Raw genomic sequence first — 25,308 nt, 5'->3', positions numbered from 1 at the left:
TATTTCATTTAGTTTCATCAAACAACGCGTGTCTCTTGTGTTTACTCAGTATAAGACAGACATACGGACTTGAAGCAACAGTTGAAACCTAATATATATAAAACAAATCATATACAACTTTAAACGATATTTGATAACCTCGGCTTGACTATCAAAACATGCAAGTTTTTGAAACAAAAATGTGGTTAGTCCAATTTCCATTTAATCAAGAGCAGATTGAAATTAAAAATGTAATTCACCATTATTAAAACACTGTTAAAGATGTCATTGATTTTTAACCCATTTAACATTCGAAAGCTGTTAAGTTTTCTCATAAACTAACCAACAAAAGTAGACTTCTCATCCCATTGTAAATTTTGAAGCTAGTTTTTCGTGTTTAGTTCATGTCCGGTGACACTGGGCGCTAGTGTCGACAAAATTTTGTTTTCACTTGTTTAGGGCTAGTTTAATGATTCGACCTTTACGGTTTGGTTATTTAAATAGAGGTCGACGAGTTATTTCCTATGATTCGATCGTTTTATTTGATAAAACGAGGTTTTAAATGACTAATTCCACAAGAAACAAATTGTAAAAAAACACGACCGCTTCAGTGCAACGGACAGAACTAACAATAAAACTAGCTTCAGCTGATCCATAAGGATGAGAAATCTAAGGGAGTATATAGGTTACCTATGGTTTCCTGCATGTTTTTTTACACCTCCTGTATGTCCAGTTTCAGGTGGAGATGATGCCAGAAGAGAGTAGTCACACCAAAGCGGAGTCGCCAAGCATAGGGTGAGTCAAAGTGACCTACAACAAACGTTCAACATATTTAAATATATTTACATACAAACCACTTCATTTCATATACTTTTACTGGGAGCTGCCTGTTTTAAATTTAAAATGTTGAATGGAAAATAAGTAATTAACTACTTAATTTGCATTCTCAGGAAGCCGAAACAATTGGAGTTTTCTGTTTATTTAAATTTATTTCACTATTTTGTGTTTGTCTTCTACAAGAATGTCAATTTATTCTAGAATGCCTTGTCAAGTTTTGACTCCTGGCTAGTTGAAAAAACTTGTAAATAAATTAAAATTCCAAAATTATTTTAGTTCATTGCACTTTAAATCTTTTATTTTATGCACATATAGTTACTGTATATTTATTATTTTGCATATTAAAACCAGTAACATATTGTTAATATTACCTATTATCTGTGTATTCTTTACCTATTCATGTACGAATATAGCGGTAACATCTGCATTCTTTCTTTACACCCGACTCGCTTACCACCCCATTACTTTCGAGTTTCGTTCCACGTCTTTATTTAAAATCCGAGCGTTCCGTATCTGATGGGGCACGCGAAAACGGGGTTAGTCGTGTTGTTACAATTATAGAATCAAACAAACTATGCATTAGCGTTATCGGGCGGTGTTGGTTCCGCGCCGAGTATCTTATTAGGGGCGGCTTTTAGTCGTAATAAGCGCGCGACATGCGATTCTCCGCTGAACGCATCCGTTTCCCGCGTTACCGCACCCCTGGTAACGACCCTGACTGGTGATACAGCTGATGGTAACTGGATGGTAACGTGCTTGTTGACAAGCTGGTCCTCTACCTACTTGAACGTATTTGGCAAACCATCGCAATTCCACAAGAACGAGCTGGCCTAATGAGCGCAGATCTTTGGTCTTCGAGGTCCCAGGTTCAAATCCGGCAAATCACCAGTGGAGCTGTGAGAAAATGCAACTTTCTAAGCCTAGCTTCAAGTAATGAGTTAAGTGTTGGGGATAGGTTCTAAATCCCTAGGATGTGAAGGACATTAAGTATCTAACCGAAATATGAATGAAGGATAACTATCTGAGCATTTTGTAGGTTTATGACTGATTAAAACTACCTGATTCCTTAGCAACCATAATGTAAATGAAAACTTATAGTCAACCGATTGTGTTGCAAACTATCATAAAGGTACTGACTACTTCTTGGTATATAGGAACCAAAACGCAAAAAAATAAGACGTGCTTTCAGAAAAACTCCAACTAGAGCAAAGATTTCTGAATCACATATTTTATTTGTAATACTTGCAATGTTTTTCGTAGTTATTCACAATAGTGGATAAAAAATAAGCTTTTCCATAGATAAAACATACTCTAGTTCTGTACTGTGTACTGCAGAGGTCGTGTTTTGTTTACAGTTTTTTTCTTGTTGTTTCAGTCATTTAACCTCGTTTAAACGATCTAATCATAAACAATAACTCGTCTTCAGTTATAAAACCAAACAGCAAAGCACAAATCAAGAAATTACCCCTCAAATTGAAATTTTACATTAATTGAATCAAGATTTCGTCGACACTAGCGCATAGTTTCTTCGTACGTGAACTAGACACGAAAACGAGTTTTAAAATGTACAATGGGATGAGAAGTCTACTTGTGTTTGTTTAGTAGGCTTTTAGGCTTTTCATACTTTTAAAGTTGAAATTCTACTGGTTTTAGTTTGGTTCTATGTAAATTTTGAAGAAAAGACATCGCCTGTAGTTCTTATGTCTATTTCTTTTTTAAATAAGCAGTGACTTGCTTCTCAAACGGACGTTAATATTTTACGGATGATACCATCGACAATATCATACACCCTGTTAATCCGAATATCTTTTGCGAGCTTTAAAATAACAGCACTGGTATTTATATAATTATTGATATTGTATATATAGAAAGAACGTAACGTATGTAACCTTATACAGTGCTGTATTAGCTTTTGAACTCGGTAACACAATTTTGAAGTACTTTCGAATTACAACTGCTAAGTATGTCTGTACATTAAAATTACACAAAATACACCTGTACCTTAAACAGACGCGTTTTGAAAACATGCACCTTATACAGTGACGAATACTAATCGATCACGTTTCCATTTAATTCACATCATAACTTGATCAATACAATTTAATATCTCCTACTTGTGTTACCAACGTCGCATTAGGTGCTATTGTTGCAGCGATGGCGAGGGTCTAGCGGCGAGGGTGAGTCGACGGAGAGGGCATATTTACATTACCGTGTATTACAATATAACAAACGCCGGCATCGAACTGTGTAGACGTAGACTGTAGGCAGGAAGTGCTTTGTGTTGTACACAATACACAATACACACACAGTTATACATTACCCGTCAATACATGAGGTGCCACGTGTCCGCCGCCGCGTGCCACGCCGAGTGGTTGTGACAATGTAAGATAACTATTAACACTAGGATTGTAATTAAATAGAGCTTCAACGGAAAATGGGTTGGATTTTTGTGAATGGGCTTGTTGTTTGAGGGTAACGTACGGTTCATGTCCGTTTATTTTTTATACTTAAAAATGAACCTCTAAAAAATAAACCTTAACTCTTTGAACCTTTACACATTTAGTTTTTTTTCTATCTGTGGCATTTTTGTGGATTTATTTTATGTGGGATGATTAAACATTAGTAATTTACAATGTAACGGCAACATCCATATATAAATCCCAAAGTACCCATGAACTTTTGAGAAATCTTGAAAGTCAAATTTCCATAAACCATATATATTCCCACGAGAGGTGTCTCAAATTGATTAAGGAAAAACTGCTTAACGTACAAGGATTAAATCAAATTATTTCCCGCTAAATCGGTCCCAAAGATTAACGTAAAAATATTTTTAACTTTTTGCCAATACAGGGTGTGCCAAAAACTGAAAGTTTCGAATCTTAGAATTTTCAAATATAAACGTATGTCATGTTATACACCACTTTAAAGGTATTTAATAGACACACATTTGGGCGAGAACATAAATTAATTATCTTTTTTCGTTTCAAAATGGCGGCAGTTTTGTTGAAAAATCTATTTTTTAATACTCTGTGTTTCCTATACAAATGCATTTTGCCCTTCTCAGGTTGAATTTTCTTACTCGTTATGAAATTAGCTTTACTTTGATATGCTACAGGTAAAGGTTATTTTGAGTTAATAAAAAAATCCTAAAAAAATTATTTTTGAAAATTTTCAGATGCTCATTGTTCAAAATCTTCAAATCGCAACATATCTCAAGTGGCACATAATGTCCACAGTAATTTTATAGGTCTTTTAATTCCCAACAACTTTGTAGTGTACACTTACTTCGTATCTCTTTTAGTTTTTGTGTAAATAACAAAAAACCTAATTTTCCTATATCAAATGCATGTTATTTGGATTTGGCGTGGTAACAATAAATGAAATGGGGCCTTTGATATGCCTATGCATTTGATATAGGAAATCTATATCAATCTATATATAGTTGAATCTATTTAGCTGGAAGGATAAAAAAAACTTGTATTTCGGGGGATATTTATTTTGTTTCGAAAGAAATGGTTAAACCTTTACTTACAACAGCCAATTTAGATGCACTCTGCACACTAAATACAGCCGACAAGATCGCATATCACATAGCTGTACACAGTTCTACTCCCATGGGTCTGTTATGAATATCGCCAGACCGCTACAACTCTATATTGATTTAAACCCGCTATTATTAAGCCAATTTGGTCAAATATCAATTGGCTTGTGTTAAAAGTGGCGCCGCTGCGCTCCCTGGAGATGAACGTCGTGTTGGACTTACCTGTGTAATCCACTGGTCATACATGTGTTTTAATTACCGGTAATGGTAATTTTGTTATTGGCGTATTGGTAATGTTTTCTTGTTTGAATAATGGTGGTTAAAACATTGGGTTTGCTTTTTAATTTCGATTAGGAATTTGGTTTTTTTTTGAATTATCAAATTTGTTTGGAAGTCGTTATTTTAAGATTATATTTATACAATGTTAACACACCCAGCCGCGTAGTTTAAAGTAAACTAGTACCTGTTGCTCGAACTCCATCAATTGCGAAGCATTACAGGCGTTTTAAAAAAAAGTCATAATTTCCGAAGACCTCAAAAGAGTCGACTCTAAGATTTTGGAAAGACTCATGATGTGCATAACAGTTTGATATAGGCCTTATCAACATGTATTGCAAATCTCTTATTATTTTTCAAAAGCTGATTTTGTTTTTTAGCGTCTTCATAAAATAATGTTTCCCACTCTTAGCCGCATTAGGGTGTCCATAATAAGGATCATTATTTCTAAAAAAAAACATTATTTCTATTTCTTCTACTTGGTGGTTTTCTATGACATGCCTATGTTGCCATAGTTTGCAAATCGGCTCTTTCAATGATTGCTCAAGAAATGCAGCAAAGTGTTGTTTCAGTTTTGTTATTAGTATTCCATTGTAATATTTTCATCAACCCAAATTCAAATAGTAAATATTTCATTTCAACAAAGTCAGTAACAGTTTGTAGCACATGTTTCCTTAACTTGCAACTAAAATATTAACAGCAATTACATTATCCAGCCGATTATAATGGAAACAAATATGTTCTTCATAAGGATAACATGGGAACTTTAAAAACCACTGGGCAGAGCCCAAGGGACTTTCAAAAAAATTAAGGTTAGCTAGCAAATCTACACATCTAGACAAACATTTTAAGATATAATATTTGGGGTAAAATTAAAAAAAAAAAACCTTAGTGTTCACAAAGTTTCATGTCGCGTATTAATAATATAGATAGATCCATATGAGTGAATGGAGGAAAAGTAAGAGTTGAATGGACAGCTTCGGTACTTAGACTAGTTGGTACTGGTGCCAGGGCCATTTAAAAGATGTCTGTAAGATTAGGCTCAAAACATGGAGTTCATAGAATTTTATTAAAACATCGTACTTTTCTAACGTATTTTCAAAATTATTTTATTTTAAATATATTTATTTATCGTATATTGTTTATATTTAGCATTTAATCAATTTCCTGAACATAACGCTGTAAGTTGAACTGAATATTTGGATTGTGTTGGTCGCCACGTGTAGATGAGGATATAAGATTTGATCCAGTCGTAAATATAATAAAACGTGTGTCAAGTGGTGAGTGGTCCTCAGGGCGCGGACCCGCATGTGTAGTCTGAGTCGTGAAGATGGACAATATCACTCATCGGAACAAGCAAACCACCAACTTTACACAAGGAAACATGAAATAATAAATGTATTTGCAGCTGTTCACAACGTAAATTAGATTTGGTTGTGTTTGAAGGTGATGATTGAGGACAGCGTGGTCCCGTTTGAAATATCTAAAACACAGAGGTTCTTTAAGAATCGATTCGACAGCCTTCTAGTAGACGAGCAATACTGTAACGAACTAATGTAATCCACTTACGTAGCGAATTACAGTGTTTACCTCATTCCTCGAAAAAAAAACAACATATATTGAGTATTTGTTGTCCTGTAACCATGGGTAACGTTTCCATGACACTTATCTATGTTGATCTCACTACTTCAAACCTCTGTACTGTAGTAACTGAATTTTCTGAGATATTTTATGACTTAATTGTAAATTATTTCAACACCCCCAGGGCAGTCAGAGCGGTCAGGGCGGTCAACACATTAACATGGTTTTGTTAATATTACGAAGATTTTTGTAGACAATTCCGTTGATTTATGGCTTTTAGACTTTGGATCCGATTTAACTTAAACAAACTTAACTTTTAAGCTTCTAGAACTATGTAATTTATATTTCGCCGTTATAATGAGGACTAGTACAGTAAAGCTTTATTTGGTCAAGTCCTTATTAAAACAGTCCAGGGGATTGTGCAGGGGCCAGAAAAATGCATTTTGATCCCTAATACAATTCTTAAGACAGGGAGTTAAGGAGTTGCATTTCAATATCCATTTAAGTATAAAACATCATGGGTCCTGTCATTAAGTGTTAAATAATTAAATAAACATTATTACTTACGATTATGACGTCTTTTGACGTAGCCCTACTTTGAAAATATTTGCTATCATTTAAATCGTTCAACTTCATCAGATTATTCGCTTCTATGGTGTATTTTACACAATACGTCAAAAAGTTAATAATCAGGCTGAATGTATTGATATTTCCAATTACCCAACAATGTCACTTTAATTGTTGCAGCAGATCTAAGTCCTAGGTCCAGTATATCGTAGGCAGTGTGAGTGTGTGTGCGAGTAGCGTGTTAGTAGTGTGGAGAGCGCGGCCACCACTGTGTGGTCACAAGCATTAAGAGCGGCCGCAAATATTATAATATGCCGCACTCGACACTCGATGCTCCATTTGCTAGTTTTTATCACTCCATCACCACCGCGGCAGAATTAGTTATCATACAAATAAGCCGTTAATTGTTGATCAGCTGACCGACATCGCGTCACTTTACCCCTGTTTGGGATAGTTTTGGAATTTAAAGTATCTATGGTTTATCAGTGTATGAAATTGTGTCGTGTATTTTTAATGTGTCCTTTGCGTCAGGAGTTTTGTCACTTGTTATTATTTTTTTTATAATTAGGTGATACATTTTTGGCGTTTAAGGGACCATTTGGGTTTTTTATTTATGGACTTCTATGGATTATTTACATTTCTATAATATAATCTTTTTAAATATTTTTATTTATTATTGAAGTCCACAAATTGTTGGTTTGTGTTAATTAAGTCATACGAAAGTGAAACTAACCCCAAATTAGGATGCTTAGCTTATAATATCCTAGACACTCACCTAAGATACCTCATCCTCACAGACAGTTACTCACGAAAACAATGATTTCTAAAGTTCTGTACCTTAAGATCCATCCTCTTGAATCTAACTTAAGATCTATACTAGGATCCTTAAAAAGATCCCACATAGGTAACTGTGACTAAAGATTTTATCCAATGATCGAAAATTAAGGTCTTAGCTGAGGATCTCTAAGAATTTGCAACCAAGTTGCACTAACTATTGTAAGATGTACTTGTTCAGTGATCCTGAACTCAAGTTTTAAACTAGAAAGAGGGTTTTACCTGGGAACATCTTAACACGACATTCATTTATTAAAGAGTAGTCTACTAAGTAAAATAGAATACAACCAAAATAGAATTCAATCACCTACATACCTTAGCTATGGCTCCCGTTTGCTGATCTTTGACTTAAGATAATAACTGAGCTGATCCAAATTAGGATCTTGTTTATCATTGACCTTTTATGATCCATACAAGACGATTATGATCCATACTGTACTAAACATTCCTTTTACCTTTCTCACCAAAGATTCCAAAAAAGAATAATAATCGCCCCACAATTAAACAACCGAGCCAAAATCCCTACACCATTACCTACCATGCCTAAACCCTTTTTAATGAATGCTAATTACAATACTACACTACACATCAAATAAAGTAAACCAATACATTACTATAGGAGTATCTACAAGCCGACTTCTAACGTTAAGTGTAGATAAACTCAATCGTTTCTGAGTTTAGTGCCTTGCAAACACAATGTACAGCGTTATTGCTGTACAACTAACAACAATAGTGGACAGTTTATATTATTCGTAATAACACGGCACAAACACCCCGCTAATATAAAACAAGAGTATAATAACAGAGCGGGGTCGGTAAATAATCGGGCTTCCGTCGGTCCGGGCCGAGGCGGCCAATTTATTGCTAATAATTAGCGCAAAAATATTCCACATTTAAATGGTAATTTGCAGATTTATTAATTGTCCCGTGCATTCATAGTTTGTGAGCATTGTGTGTCTAATCGTTACGATTGTGATGTTTTATCGTCGAAATATTAGGGGTTTACTTTTAATTATTGATCTAGAACTTTTTGTTGTGTAATATAAAAAAATATCAGGTTCCAGTTTTACCACCGACCTTGTCATTGTTGCATAGCTTAAAGCCATCGGTAATCCCATTGACTCATGTAGAAGAAAGGTTTGCAAGAAGACTTAACTGTCAGATTTTAACGATTTTAACGGTTAGATCTGCGTACCAACTTTTTTCATTTTTTTATTGGAGCATTCCTTACCTAAGAAACTGTTTGCGTATTTTTCCAGCTAGGTTTTTTGTGATATCTAAACAGTTTCTGCCTTTCTTACTTATACAGGGTGTTTCAGAATTAGTTTCGGATATTTTAGGGTATTATTCTTGGGTAAGAAACGTATCCAAATATCATAGTGTACGGAAGTCCTTATTTACTCAAACAGAGCCCATTTTGTTTTTTTTTTCTTTTACTAATTTCTTTATAAAAAATAATTGTCCATACGAAATTAAAATTTGGCAAAAACATTTATGACAACTAGACAAAGCTACAAGAAGATTGTGACAATTTCCCAAATGTATAAAACAAAATGGCGGCCATTTAAAATTTTGTACCTTAAATAACTCAAAAACCTCTAGTCAGTTCCTCTAACTTTTTATACTCAATTTTAAAGAGTACACTCTATGTAACCTTCTGTACAAAAGCGTGATTTTCGGCTATATTAGGACAATACAGCTGATGACGTGTTGAGTTAATTTTCTCCCAAAATGGCATATAAACTCAACGGTTAAGTTTTTTAATGGTAAACCAGATTTGTATGTTACTATTTAGGTATATAGTTTGGGAAAGAAGTTTATTTGTTTCATCCTTATTTCCAGAGACGCTGCTGTTTTAAGTTTTCAAAATTGATTCTTCGAATGTGGGATTCTTTTCCAAGTGAAACCCCCAATTTTAGCTAGATGATAAACTGATAATGTATGCTCGGCGATTTGGAGTCTACCTTCAGGGAAAGTCACCTATTCAGAAAGCATATAAGGGTATATACAGTGTGTTGAATTCAACACCCTGTATATGTATATATTAAATAAATACAGCGAGGTGACCTTTTTAATGTCCAACAACTCCACGAAAAGCCATTCTATAATTTAATAAAACACAGACGGTTCGCATCCTAACGATGAAGACACTTTCATATAACCATTATTATATTTATCGATTGCCTATATTTATATTTTGATCTATTGTAGCACGTTTATTCTACCATACGAATAACATTAAATGTCCTGATTAACAAACTAATAAAAACGATCAGAGCCATTATTTTTATATTTATTTATTTTTTTTGTTTTCCTATACATTTTTTACCTCCCATTTAAGTTAACTTTTTTGCAACTCGAGTCTACGCACAGGCCCTGCCTATGTAGAAGTTTCCCTTTGTTATAGAAGGTATTTTCTTTTTTTTACACTTTTGTTTGCTTTATTTCTACAGTATGTTTGTTTTGTTATCTAGATAGTAATGTTTGCTGTATAATATTTAAGTAAAAAAATACAATGTACTTATGTACAGCATATAATTAATGGGAAATAAAATATTATTTAATTTCATTTAATTATAATTTGATAATGTTCAAAGTCGACAGCTATGTAAGTGGTAATTTCAAAATCCTCATTAAGTAAGTTGATCTTCAGTCAAGTACAGCCTGATACGACTGTAGCTGCGTAGGAAAGTCGTATTAGAATTAAACAATAGATTTGATTGAAGAGCGCAGAGCGGCCGCCCGAGCCAGGCCATTGTCGTAATTGCGGTTATTAGCATATAAAAGTATATTCCGAGAACTGACCGACGATTTATTATATGCACCGGCAATCATGAAATTAAACCGGCAATAAAACTATGGAGCAATAAAAAACAAACATCGGAACAATGTGGCGGCGCTGGCCGTTAGTTACAACTTGGACTAATAATTACAAACACACACACACACACACACACACACACGCTCACGGACAACCGAGCCCCGAGCGGCCACAAAAACTTATATTACGAGCAATAAAACATTATATATTTATTGGAAGTGCCTGCAGCGAGCCCGGCCACACTGTTATTATACAAATAATTCCTCCGGTCTGAAATAATAATATATGTTTAACATTGAGCGCTGGTTGTCTTGTTCCTGTTCATATTTTTGTTTCGGACGCCAGAACAGAAAGAAGTACGGTCATGACGGGTTGTTTTGATCTAGTTGTCGAATTGTGATTTCTCAATTTGTGTAGTAATTCAATTTGTCGTTGAACACCGCGCCCCCAAAATCAAGGTCATTATCCCTACTTTTAGCGAATTTCCCATATAGGGAATAAGCTACAGTATTACCGTAGGTCTCATGGTAAGACCTAGACCCGGGACCGATTTACTTTTTCGTTTTGAGGTCCCCAGAGGCCAAAAACACCATCCGTTCAAATTCATATATATATATATATATATATTTATATATATATATATATATATATATATATTTATATATGTGTCCGTTAGCGCGATAACTCGAGCAAAATTGATCCGATTTTGATGAAATTTGGTACAAACGTGTAAACCTACATTTATTCGAACGAGTTCGCGAACCAGCATAATCGGACCATGGGATCAGGGGTTTATGGGGGGTTTTATGGGGTAAAAATGGGTTTTTCTCATTTTTGACCCTAAAAACTTTAAATTTCTAAATTTCTCTCTAGACCATTTTGAAGAGCTTAAAAAAACAAATAATTTAGTATATTGAAGTGTTTTTGAATGTTCATTGACTACGGAGAAAATTAAAAAAAATGTAAATTTAAAATTCCCATGTTATTCTTATGGAGAATAAATAAACTGTTCTAGTTTGCTTGTTTATGGATATATTTTAATCAAATTTGGCAATTTGGTTTATTTCATACTAAGCTATCAATATTTCAATTGAAAAAAACACACCTCAACACCTTCCCCGTAGCAGCAAACCTAACTACTCACTAAAATTTATGTTATTTAAATAGGAAATAAATCTGAAAATTTATAGGGAATATTTTAGTAGAAATCAAGCTGGGTAAATGGAAATTCGCTTAGTATGCAGGTTTGCTGCGACGGGGGTATTTGTCCTTCGTGTGTGTGGTTTGTAATGTTTTAAATGTTATTATATTTTTCACGAAACGCAATGGGTGGATACTAATATAATAGGCCTAATAGAAGTTTAGTCGACCTAAACTCCAACTAAAGATGAAATTCGTGTTTGAAATTAGTTAATATCAGATCAACACTATTAGGATTGCTAAGATAACCCCTTACAATAGCAACCATATGTATGTGCAACCCAGAGGATAAAATGATTGATGAAATAATTTTAGTAAATTGTTCTAACTATTTTTGTCAAGTGATATATAACAGAGTAAATTGATGTTGGCGATAAAACTAACTAATTAAGGAATGTTACATGTAAAAAGTGTTTCAGTAAAAAAAAAACTTTGATCTAGTCCATTACTGCATACTGTAATACAGTAGTACACTGTATTTCATTACTAGTGCCCTTTAAGGTCGTAATTGCTTTCGAAAGGGAACTTTCCATATACCTAATGTTAAAAATACCTCACCTGTGCTTATTTGTTTGTTATTCTTTCAATTTATTACCATATTAAAATCAGGTGTGATTATTTGCTTGTATTACTGTATTCTTTTTTTAAATTTCACCTAAACGTAACCAATCAATTGTTTTATTTAAACTTAAGAAGTCAAACGGGGTTAGCCTGTGGGTAACAGCTGGTATTAATAATAACAGTTACACTTACTTTATATGGTTTAACATTTTGTACTTTTTATCAGTCCATAAACGTACTATACCGGTGTATTCCTCTTCATACCTTTCCCGGGATTGCTATGGTACGTTGAAGGTTTTTAGTAAGCTTTTAATCATATCAGGAATGTTTGGCATATTTTGAGCAATTTCAAACATAAACTATGCTAAGAACACAGTAAAACAAACTCATACACTATTTTGTATAAATTTAGATTATCAAACATTTAAATAATAAACTAATTTAACAAACCACTAGTGTGCGTAGTGGGTAAATGGAGAACTAATCGAGAGCGTGGTAAACTAAATTTATAGCGGGGGACAATCAGCTGATCGGTTTTCCATGGCTTTCCCTCGCTCTAAATTAGATCTCTGTAAACAATTTCATTCTTTGATATCAGCTGTTATCGAAAATAGCTAATTGTGATTTAAAAAAATGTTCATTCATTCTACGGTGACTATCCAGTAATTTGTTTTAACACTAGTTGATTCCCACAGCAGTTTGAAAACATAGAGCACTAGTTGAAAAATTCTTTGCTCTTAAAATAAAGTTGGCTAACCATATAAATATGAATTTATTTAAATGGTCTATGCATGTGCGTACATTACTACCAATCAATAAATAGTAGCATAGACTCTTAAACTTTTATTTTGATTTTAAGATGTGACGAAAATATATAAGTTACACCTCTGATTAAGTACATATTTTTATTTCACCACCTTTCACTCGCCCCCCTCTTCCAAAAAATGTCCCTTAGTGTGTGGGGTTGAGCCAATTGGGCCCGAGAGACTGAGATAGTGTGTACATTACAGCTTACACCATTACTGAATAATATACGCCACTGTCACCGCACTGACCGACAAAAACTGTTCCACCATAGAAACTGGTCACGTGTTTGAATACGATGTAAACTGAGTTAATCAACAGATTGAATAATCTTTTGACTGAATCTAATTTAACAATTGATGTATGTGAGATTTTTGTGAAAACTGGCGTTTACATGGAATCAACAACTTCGATTCATTTTACATGTGTTTTGACATACGGATATTTTTTGTCTATATCTTAAGCGCCTTATTCTTATGAAGGAAATGGGTTTGAATGGAAATTATTCTGAAGTAGGCTGCCTAGAACTTTAAAGGATATATAAACATCGCATAACTAAGGATCCTAAGGCACCTCATCCTTACAGACAGTTACTCACCCAAACATCTGTAAGTTAGGGTCCTTTCTCTTGAATCTAACTTAAGACTCTTAAGTCTTAAGGCTGAAGTTGTGTTCGTTCTATATATAATAATCTCCTGGTTGACACGCGTGCTATCTGTCGGTGGTTCGATTCAACTACGTTGATTTTCATTCTAAAACTGGTGACAAATTTAAAATAGGAATGAAATATCTAGTTGTATTTATAGCCATTGGTTTTATTTATATATCGATAAAGGTCTTGAACTAGAGTTTCATCAAATATAGGTTTTGAACGTTGTATTATTTTGCTTATTGCTTACAAAAAACGTTATAACAAATTGTAGGTTTGTAAAGGGTTAACGTTTTAGAAATAGGATGAAACGTACTATTACATGTTACACAAATGTCATCCACTGTAAAATTTGTCTGCAATACGTATGTCTGCAGTTATAACTGCCTATGGTTGTTTTTTTGTTTTTTTTCAATATTGTAGGTAGTGTAATAATTGTATTTTTCGCTCCTTGCTTACTGGAAAGCCTTGAAAGAAGAAGCAAGTAAAAGGAGTCCAACTAACGTTTTAGAATTCAAATTTCACATATCTAATTTATTTTACACCAATTATTTGTTATTTAATTCTGAGTTTGCCGTTGTTGAGCACGCACCTACTGAATATCCCGAGTAAGCTCTTCCTGAACTTGTTAATTACACTTAAAAGAAATTAGATCCATGTTAAATATACGCAAATAATGCCTTTGAATAGTTCTAGAATTTCTAAAATTTAAAACAGATTCCATAACAATTTAAATACACCGCCTGTGTTGTGAGCAAAGTGGAAGGTTCCACCCCTCGACAGTGAGAGTGGAACGGCCCGGCGGCCCCCTCCCCCATACAAATTTAACGAGTTCTACTGTTATATTTAATTATTATTGTAATATTTATACAGGAGGACGTTTATAGGATCCGACGAAGGAGGGGAGCGCTGCTCAATAACACACCCGCACATGTTATTCATCACTCGGTCGTGTTTTATTTTTATATTTGATTTTGGGTTTGTATCTTTTTACTAATTATTTGTGTGTAGAATGTCTTCTTTACCTTTAAATCGTATTTGTGATTCCTCTTTTTTTTTCTTTTAATTTTCTTTTTTTCCACTGGTATAGTTTTTAGCCAATTCATAAGGTTTTTAAGCTATTCTATATTCTATATATTCAATACATGCTTGTCCCATCCATTAGCTTCAAAATTCTATTCACACTGTTTGATTACTTGTAAATTATGATGGGTGATTCATATTTTTTCCTAAGTGTGTTAATTAAATTTCCATTTCGCAAAGTGGTGTAATACATTAAAATTTATAGACATTTTACCGAAATATTAGAAGTTTCGTGATTCCTTTTTGGTTTATAAATCTATTAAAATTAATTTTAAAACTGTATTACATATTAATTTAAGTATGATTATCTTTTTAATATCAATAAATGTACTATCAGGGATTGGTCCATGTCATTTAGAAAGCTAATAATATTTTAGACGTCAAGTAAATACCAAGTACATTGAAAAATTTGGTTCTTTTAGTAGTGACAATAGGAGAATATGACCTCACTTTCGGCGTTTTAGAGGCACTTTTAGGGCACTTTTTATAGGGGGAAAATGAGAAAAAAATGGAAGAGCTTTTTTTGGCCACTTTTTTAAAGACCCAGCTCTCGACCTATACACCCCTATATAAATTTTCTACTTTTTTAATACTGAAAAACACGTCTGGAATATGGCTCATTTTTTTGGCCACTTTTTTAAAGACCCGGCTCTCGGCACGCGAACTCGGGCGCGCTCCCGGCTTATGACGTGCTCCCTTGGACATCCTTAGTGGAAATCCATGAGTTCTGGCTACTTGGGAACCCAAGCCATTTGACATACAATGAATCACCCTTTCTCCTAATTATCTTCTCTACCAAATACATGTCCTTATACTTGGTCTTTAACAACTCCTCTGTATAGAAGCCTCCTCTGATTATATTGCCATTTTCATCTTTCAAGATATAAGTTACAGGCTTTGTATTCTTAACTTCTGCTATTGTAAATAGTTCCCCTGTCCAATTTGGAGTATAACCTTTACTAAAAACATGTTTATACTTGGAAATCCTTACGCTATCACCTACCTTATATCTTGGTTTTTTAACTTGCGCTACTTTAGAAGTCAACCTCTCATGCACATATTTACTATTCTTAACATTCACTTGGTTAGGCTTCATTCCTATAGATCTATGCACCTTATTATTATATTTTCGAATTAACTTTGGAAGTAAATCCAACCATTTATAACTCCCCTGAGCACTAAATTCCCTATATAGCCAATTCTTTAAAGTTCTCTGGAACCTCTCCACAATTGCAGCCTTAGTTGTAGAAAATGTGTGATAGTGATTAATATTTAAGTTTTTCATTAGTTTGCTAAAATATTGATTAAAAAATTCTTTTCCATTGTCGGATTGAATGTTTTTAACCCCCTTTGGTAGAATGGTTTTAATGGCTTCTGTAACCACTAACCCTGTCTTATTTTTTAGTGGAGCAGCATAAGCTTTTTTAGAAAATGTATCTATTAATGTTAAAATATATTTATTGCCAGAATTTTCTCTAGCATAGTTTTGCATATCAATTAAATCTATTTGTATGGTTTCGTTTATACCCAATACTTTAAAAGACCTTCTAATGAAATTCTTTCTTGCAGGCTTATGAAGTTCATATGCAATTTCATTCATTTTTTATAACATCATCCTTTCCTGTAACTCTAAATACATCACCATTAGCCCCAATCAATAGATTATCTTCCATTCTTTTAAATACATAGTTTTCTGGTATATATGGTCTATTATCTATATACTTAAATCCACTCAAAGATGTGGGGTCAGCAACTAATAAATCAGGATTATATTCCATCAAATTAAAATTTTTTTCTCCATATACAAATTTTGATCCATCGTAATGCATAGATTGTGACATTAGACAAATATCATCCGAATGCTCCCCCTCTGGTAGATTTCTTATGAATTGATTTTTTGCATCCCAACAATGTAGTTTTTTATTATAAGTTATAGTCTGTTCTTTTGTAACACAGTCAGTGTCATCAATGGCAGGTTTAACACGTACTAACCTTTTATTATTAAAATTCCAATAGCCTACTTCCATTTTTGGAACTTGTGAAACATTCACAGCATCTTTACTATCTGTACCTTCCATCAAATTGCTAAGTTTCTGTTTCTTAGCATTCCAAACACCATTCTCTGATTCTAAAAATTCATAATTATTATCGTCTTGTACAAATTTACCATCTTCTTTTCGTATTAAAGTCTGTTGTAAAGTGGGCACATCATTTAAACTTTCACCCTTTTCCACATTAGTAATTTTCCGTTTCTTAGCATTCCAAATACCATTCTCTGATTCTAAAAATTCATAATTATTATTGTCTTGTACAAATTTACCATCTGTTCGTATTAAAGTCTGTTGTAAAGTGGGCACATCATCTAAACTTTCACCCCTTTCCACATTAGTAATTTTCTGTTTTTTAGCATTCCAATTTTTATTCTTAGATTCTAAAAATTCATATTTAGTTTTACCTTGTAAAAAGACATCACCTTTTCTAGTTAATGTCTGTCCCAAGGTTGATACATCATCTACAAACTCCCCATCTTTAACATTACCAATTTTACGGTTTAAACAATTCCAACTATCGTCTTGTAAATTTAAAGTAGGTTCACTACCAGCCCTAGGTTCTGCAGGCTTATTATATGGATTATATAAACGATAAAATTTATCTATAAACATATTTTTATTTAATAAATAATTCCACTTTCTCTCAATTCCTCAATAATGGAATCTATTTCATTATCCACTCCTGAGTTACCGGCTTGGCGACTTAGCCAAAGAAGTCTTAACCTATCTACAAGCTCATTAGGATCATCCCAATAAATATAGTCTATTTTATTACCAGTCACTTGTCTCAAACCTTCACCAACAGATTTAAAAAGAGGTTTAATTATATTAAGATATTTAGTATGTCTATTACTTGAAATTGGTGCACCATCTTTGTAACTCTTTAAATGTCCATTTGTAGCTTCCAAAATCTCTTTATAATTTTGCAAATCAGCCTGAGTATAATCCTCAGGTTCTTTTAAAGTTAACAATTGCCACAAACCTTTTGTCCCCTTGTAGGTTTTATTTGCAATTGTAACATCATCATTGGCAATATCAACTTCCTTATTTCCAATAAAAAATTTATTTGCTTCTCGTCTAATACCATATGTAGTGTCTGTCATACTACTTTTACTGAGGTAATTTCCTAAATAGTCTGATGCTAAAAGACCAAAATCTAATTTCTGTGGGGTGGATTGCTGTAATGGTTGTAATCTTGGTATTATTGGTATTCTAGATGGAGTCATTGGGAGAATTTCCATTCGAGGCCTCTCTGTTTTGGCAATTTTTTTTAATTCTTGTAATGGCTCTATTAAAGGTTGGAATGTTTGAAACCTCTCTTCAGCCTCTAGAAACTTGCCACGTTTTAAAGCTCTATATTTCTCTCGTATTTGATTTGCAGAGTCAACCAATTCTTGTTGAATGTTTTTCATCTTTTATTTACATTTTATTTATCTCATTTGACAAAGGATTGTACTCAAACACTTTATCATGTATTATCAAACAATATGCAGATGTATTTGCTGGCACATTTTCTGCAGTTTCAATCTCTAATTTAATATCAACAATTCCTTCCTTCACTGTTTCGTTCTGTCTAGAACAGTCTATTACAATTAGTGGATATTTCTTCATAAACTCAGCCCTACTAATCATAGGATCTGGGATAGTATTATAGTAAGTCTCTCTAAACCTCATAAACATCTCATAAGCTTTAGAGACATCTCCATTTTCAAAGTCGAGATTTAAATCACTATAAGGATAATATTCAGAGTTAAGAAATACTTTGAGATTTTTTAACTTACAGTGATCAAATTCATCAGTTCTTTTTCGTGCACTATTATCCCTAGCTGTTTGGAAACCAAATATAATATACCTAGGCTTCTCCAAACTTGAAGATGTCTTTACTGACCATGTATGTCTTGTAGTATTGGGATATGATGGAAGTTCATGCAACTCTAAGCTTCTAAATGCAATTTGCAAATTTTTATTTTGCAGTAACATCTTTTGTAATTGTAACTTCTCCCCATCTGATGGTATTACATGTGGCATCACCCATTGAATTGAGTTAAGTGTAATTTTAGGAATCATATCAGCAGTACCACTGGCTGGAGCACTAGTGGTTGTTAATATACAATTCAAATCATTTTTGGATCTTTTTAACACCAATTCTTGTTTGACATTTACTAATACCTTATTAAAATCCTCAAATACACCCATTAACAGTTCTAATGGCAAACAAGTACTAAACTTGCCACCTTTATGGAACTCTTTTAAATTCGTGTCAGAATCAAATGCCACATTTGACAATTTAGTTGTTTTATTGTAAGAGCTCAATATTTTCATAAGACTAGAAATTCCTGGGTTTCTTACAATGTCTATTTCTTTACCTGCGACTTCATATCTAATTTCATCAAATAAGAATGCAAATGCATTATTTATAAAATGACCTTTATCATGATTTTCAATTTCTCCCTTAATATACAGATAACTCCTACATGGGAGAGTTAGCAAATCTTGATTATTAATACATATTCGAATTTCATCAGAATTATTTATTGCCAAAGTGTTGTGGGGAACATAGGAGTGATTTGTAATTTTAACCACACTATCGTCGAATTGGGATTTCCCTGTAACGTCTAGAAAATCTTCCATTTTTATTAATAGAAAATTTTAACTTTAGTCCTATTGATCGTAGGAACCTAGCATTTTGTACACTTATAGATAAATTCTTATAAATTCTCATATCTTTTTTATATGACAAGTAATTGTAGTTTCTTCTCCGTTAAAGTCAATTGCCTTGTCATGCTGATCGGCAAATGTAATACTGACAACATCTAAACTTCTCTTATTTACAGGAAAATATATAATATTTCTTGGAACTTCAATAATTTTGTAGCCAGGAGGAGCTTCTGGATAAAAGCTATGTATGGTGTGTGATTTGTTTCCATTTAAATAGGACCCGTTTGCAATATTACATTTTACTCTAATCACATTTACATTATTAATGTTTATTTTATTTGTAGATTCAAACTGAACACCAGGAGTAGAAACACCTTTAAATCCCAATAAAACAGACCCTAAACATGGTTTTGTAAAATCAAACACGTGGCTAGAAAGTAATGTCGCTTTCATAGTTTTATTATTAGCTGTAAGGAAAAAGTTTGGAATTTGCTTTTGAATTTCCTTTGCAAGCTCAACCACCTCATATGTTCCTTCAGAAATTTCTATTGTAACTGGAGCATTGTGGTTATAATAGAAAACATCATCACCTTCTCCAATGGTTAATTTGTTGCCTTTAAGTTGATTTAATTTTGGAATAAGCCCTTTAAATAAAAGTTTGGATTTAGTATTAATTAATGCTTCTCCATTTTTATCTATTATAACTTTAAGTTTACCATTTAATAATTGGTTTAAATCATCAACTAAGATCTCTCCCTTTGGTAATGTTATTTTCTCTACTTTGTAATATGTTAAAGTATTTAGTGGTTTTTTAACATTAAATATAGAATTATAACTTTGAAAATCTACTAATCCAATTACATAATCATCATTTAATTCAATGGGAGGAAAGAACACTGACTTAAGCTCTGGCTCTGTACCCGAAAATGTTATAGTAAATGAATCCATTTTTATAAACAAAAATTTTGTATGAATGATAAACATAAAATTCCACAAATGGAACTATTTAAATCTTGTATTTGATCAGTAGTATAGAAGATTTTATGTCCCTCAAAATATTTAATTACTTCTTTTGGAGGTTGGATTCCAAATGGGTCAAAATAAATTACAATATCTTTATTTTTACGATATGCTGTCCAATGTGTGCCAGATGAACTGTCTAAATTAACTATTCCGCACTCTTTTACTCTTGGTGTTAGATTTTTTAGCTCGTTTTTTAGGTACACCCCCCGGAAGTGAGGCACGTCTTTTGCGGCCTCTAACAGCTGGTAGTTGTCCATATTTTTTATTAAATTTTAATCCCATTCCCATCTTTGCTTTTGCCTTCATCAAATTTGTCACGGCATAAGCAGCTGCTCTTTCAGCAAGATTTGCATCCTTGGCCGTTACTCTAGTCCAAGCTAAGTCTGCTAATCTCATGTCTGCTTTATTCCGAGCAGCGGTATCGGGATTATTCATGTAGAATATGTCATGCTCTTTACAATAAGAGTCTAGTTTATTTTTTGGAGGTACATTTTTAGCTAAATTCTCACGTACATTCGTCCCAGGTCCACAGTATTGATATGATGGTATGTGAAGTGGAAATGGAAGGTTATTTATAAGAGTATTCAATAACCCTCGACCCCTGTAAGGCTTGAGGAATAAACCTTTGCCCTTTTTACATGTTTTCTTATTATCATTTTTTACCATTTTTATTATATAAAAAATGTCTTTTATTCAACAAAAACATAAATTTAAAATATCACATCTTAAGGAGTATGTACCAAAGAAGTTGGGTCTATTTCCTACCAATATTCGATGTGTTATTTGTGGTCCAAGTGGAAGTGGGAAGACGGTTGTAATTTATAATTTAATTGTAAGAAAGGAAGGATTAAAATTTACAAATTTATATTTAATATCAAAATCTTTAGAACAAGAAAAATATAAAAAAATAATTGAAATATTTAGTTTGTGTGACGAAGTGAAATTACACACGTTTACTGACTGTGAAATCACGCCAAATGATGTAAAATCACAGTCCGTTGTTGTATTTGATGATATAAATAGTCCAAATATTACACAATTTTTCTCAATGGGTCGACATAAAAATATTAACAGTTTTTACTTGTGTCAATCTTACAGCAAAGTACACAAACATTTACGTGATAATGTAAATTTCCTTATATTATTCAAACAAGATGACTTGAATTTAAAACATGTATATAACAATCATGTTGGTAATGATTTTTCATTTAACCAATTTAAAAATCTCTGCCACCAATGTTGGGATAAAACTAAATATGGCTTTTTCGTAATAGACAAAGAAAGGTTAAAGAATAATGGCAAATATAGATTTATGTTTGATCAATTTTATAATGACCAAGTGCAAGAGTATTGATACCATCTTCTAGAATAAACCTCTTGTCATCGTCAAACGATAGTACTTTCTTATTCATGGTCAAGGTTTGAAGATGATGATTTGTAGATTTAATTCTTGTCACATTCTCATAGTAATCTTGCCCAGTTGCAAGACAGTTCAAATAATGTTGATGTCTAAGGAGATGTTTAACTGTAGCACCATCAGCTCCTTTAGCTTTCTTCACCTCTAAAGCTTGCTTGTCTTCTTCATATAACCATTTTAGAGAAATATAAGAATATAACTTTGGTCTTAAACCACAATATTCATACATAATATGACCATCTAATTCGTCTTTAAACTTTCCAGTGACTTTTTTATTTTTATCAGAGTATAAGAAATGGTCTTTACTATATCCAGAGGTATCAAAATAGTGCAAGTCACATTCTATTTCCTTGTAAAAGTCCTCTGTAACTATAGAATACATTAAAGAATCTGTATCTGTCATAAGAAATCTTTTGTTCTTAAATTTTGACATATAATTATAGTGGAAATCATACATTATTACTTTACTAATATCCAAAATGGTCATTCCCAAATATATCGGCTTATTAAACTTTACAACTAATTTATTTAAATGTATAGCATGTAAATTGTTATCGAACTTTTTGCTACAGTCAAACCTTGGATTATTGACATATTTTGTTAATAGTGACTCATCCTTGAGATATATATCACGAAACTTTCGTTGATTCATGATTGTTCGACCAAAGAGACTATTATTTAGCAATTTGTAAAAGTCTTTTTCAAAATCATTTTTAGCCCATTTTCGTTTTTCAATATTAAAATTAATATAGGGCGCAAGCCATTTACACTGTCTAAATTTTAAAATTCTGTGGTATTTTGTAGCAATCAAACCCAATTCCTCATATTTTTGTAATGCTTTATAATGTAAAATATATTTAGTTTTGTCATTTAAATTAGGTATTAATTTGCCATTCATTTTCTCAGGTGCCAATGGATAGTCATTATGTAAATCATGTAAGCTTTTATCATATTTTAAATCAACTTCTAAAATATATCCAAACTCATCATTTTGATTGTTTTTGTATATTTTGTAGTCTATCTCATTCGTCCAACGAAATCCACCAATGGGTAGTGTCTCACACATAGCTGTAGAGTATAGCGAGTTACAATCTAAATATATTAAATACACACTTTCTTGATTGGGATCATAATGTTCGCCCATATATCTATTATTGGCTTTAGCGTAACGTGTAGAAATCATACTGACTCCTCCTCTGATTGCACTTTCTATGAACAAATGCATGTCAATATCTTGAAATAATTGTAATTTTATACCAGTCATTCTAAGACAGGCTTCCCATGTTAGTCCTGGAAGTGAATACATATGTACGGGGTCAAGTTTATAATCCTTTAAACACAAGTCCCTAAATGTCTCAAACACATCAGCCAGTAGCAATACATCTGTTTTAAGATATAAATCATGATATTCTTGTAAATTCTTGATATTAAAATGGGTCCAGACATTTTTAGCATGTTCATATTCATTGGGAGAGATATGTTCTTTAGTTATAGAACTGTAAAATGTTTCAATTGGGGGTAGAGACTCTGCGAACTTATCTGGTCCCGTCATATATTCATAGGGATATACACCTTTACGTTGTAGTAGTGGATTTTGTATGAATCTAAATGTGTTCAAATTGGAAGCCAATTTATATAATGGAAGGGACAGAAAGTTGTATGAATCTAAAAATACTAAATCATCAACAGAGAATGATATATATTTTTCCATATCCTTGGCTATACAATCTAATTTACGATTATATTTTCCCAAGTGTTGCATTATTAAATGCCCATCATAATTTTTCAAGTTATGGAAGAATACTGGGATTTTATTTGTTACTTTATAGTTTAAATTACAATCATTGTGGGAAGCTCCACGGTATTGGCCAGATGAATGACAATGATCTCTCACCCTATCAAAATATAGGGGCTTTTCACAAATATGACAATGCGTTGAGTTTTGGAAAGATGCCTCTTGCTCAGGAGTCATTACAAGGGGAATATATATCGCCATTTGACTTTTAATAAAATCATAAGTCTCAAATAATCTTTCGAAAAACACATCCATAACATTTGCACCACTATATAACTCTTCAGAAATAATCTTAGAATCTTTTACTACGACAAATGCAAATCCCGATGGAATATGTATATTGGAGTTTATAAAACATTCAAAATCTGCATAAATCACAAATGGGGCTTTAAGTTGATATTTATAATTTTTAAATTGTAATGTATCTTGTTTAGACATTTCCACTCGTTGGGCATCAAAGTTCTTACAATATGTTATATGATGTTCTAATTTATCTTTAGTGTAAAAATGTTGTAAACAAAACTTGCAAAAATACTTCTTATGGTCATATTTTGTAGATCGTAGCATTAACCTATTAAAATCACGAATTAAACAGTAATGTGATTTACGACCTTGTTGTAATAATAATAGATCTATATGAGTAATACTATTTAGTTTGGTTCTTCTTAATGGATATATAAATTTTTGGTCTTCAACTCCAAATACATTAACACTTATATTATTCTTTCTTTCAAATTGATCTATGTCAGATATTTTTACGGGATATTTTATATTTGTCATGTTCAACTTACCTACGTAGGGTGCATAGTTAGAGACTCTATTAGCATGTTTAGCATTCCTTGGATATAAAGCTGCTAAAATTGACCAAAGGAAGCATTTATTATCAACATTCTTTATATTTAAAACTGCTTTTGTCAATTGAATACTTTTTGGTGTGGGAATATATGACTTTGGAGTTAGGGGCTTATACTTGTAAACGTGCAACTGCCAATATTTAGTGTGGTCATATATCCATCCACTACCCTCGGCTTGATATTTGTGTATGGAAGCGTCAATCTTTAAAAGAGCATTTTCAATTTGAGGCTTTAAATCTCTCTTCTCAATGGTTAATATAGTAAGGCTTCTGAAATCTGCAATACATTCTTTCTCATTAACTAATTTTCCATTTTGATCTATTGTATATTTTATAAATTTAATTCTCCTTACTAAAGTCCATTTTATCGGTAGAGGACAAGACTGAAGAGTACTTTTAAGTTCAGTTTTAATCGATTCACCGACAAATTTAATCATTGTATATGGACATTTGTTACAAGAATTTACGTGTCTTTTAAAATGACCAACAACATTTCTTTTACAGAAATTACAAGTCTTGTGACTTTGTAATATATGAGATTTTAGAGCCATGTTACTATCACAGATTATATCACAAACTTTGCACAGTTTCACCTTCATTTTATGTATTACCTTGTAGTGGCGAATAAGGTTGCTTTTTTTGGAGAGCGATGCAAAACAATGTTGACATGTAGTCTTCATTTTTATATATGTAATTAAAAAATAGGTTGGCATCTTCTATATAGTAGAAATTACATTTTGACAATTTCAATTAATGAGAAATAATAATTTGAATCAGA

General features: G+C 32.6%; 1 protein-coding gene across 5 annotated transcripts in view; it reads left to right on the top strand.

The window, feature by feature from the left end:
- The first annotated feature begins 726 nt into the window (after positions 1-726).
- Positions 727-25,308, top strand: part of LOC128994084 (protein bric-a-brac 1-like) — a 244,440-nt gene continuing 219,858 nt past the window's right edge. For all 5 annotated transcript variants that reach the window (XM_054418323.1, XM_054418324.1, XM_054418325.1 and 2 more), the window contains exon 1: positions 727-774. In XM_054418323.1, coding sequence (XP_054274298.1) covers positions 728-774 — 47 coding nt within the window. In that variant the 5' untranslated portion in view covers position 727. The remainder of the gene's footprint in view (positions 775-25,308) is intronic.

The sequence above is a fragment of the Macrosteles quadrilineatus genome, unplaced genomic scaffold (genome assembly GCF_028750875.1).
Source record: "Macrosteles quadrilineatus isolate MER2022 unplaced genomic scaffold, UCM_ALF_1.0 Scaffold_5__1_contigs__length_97177068, whole genome shotgun sequence".
NCBI lineage: Eukaryota > Metazoa > Arthropoda > Insecta > Hemiptera > Cicadellidae > Macrosteles > Macrosteles quadrilineatus.
This window is presented reverse-complemented; position numbering and strand designations above follow the sequence as displayed.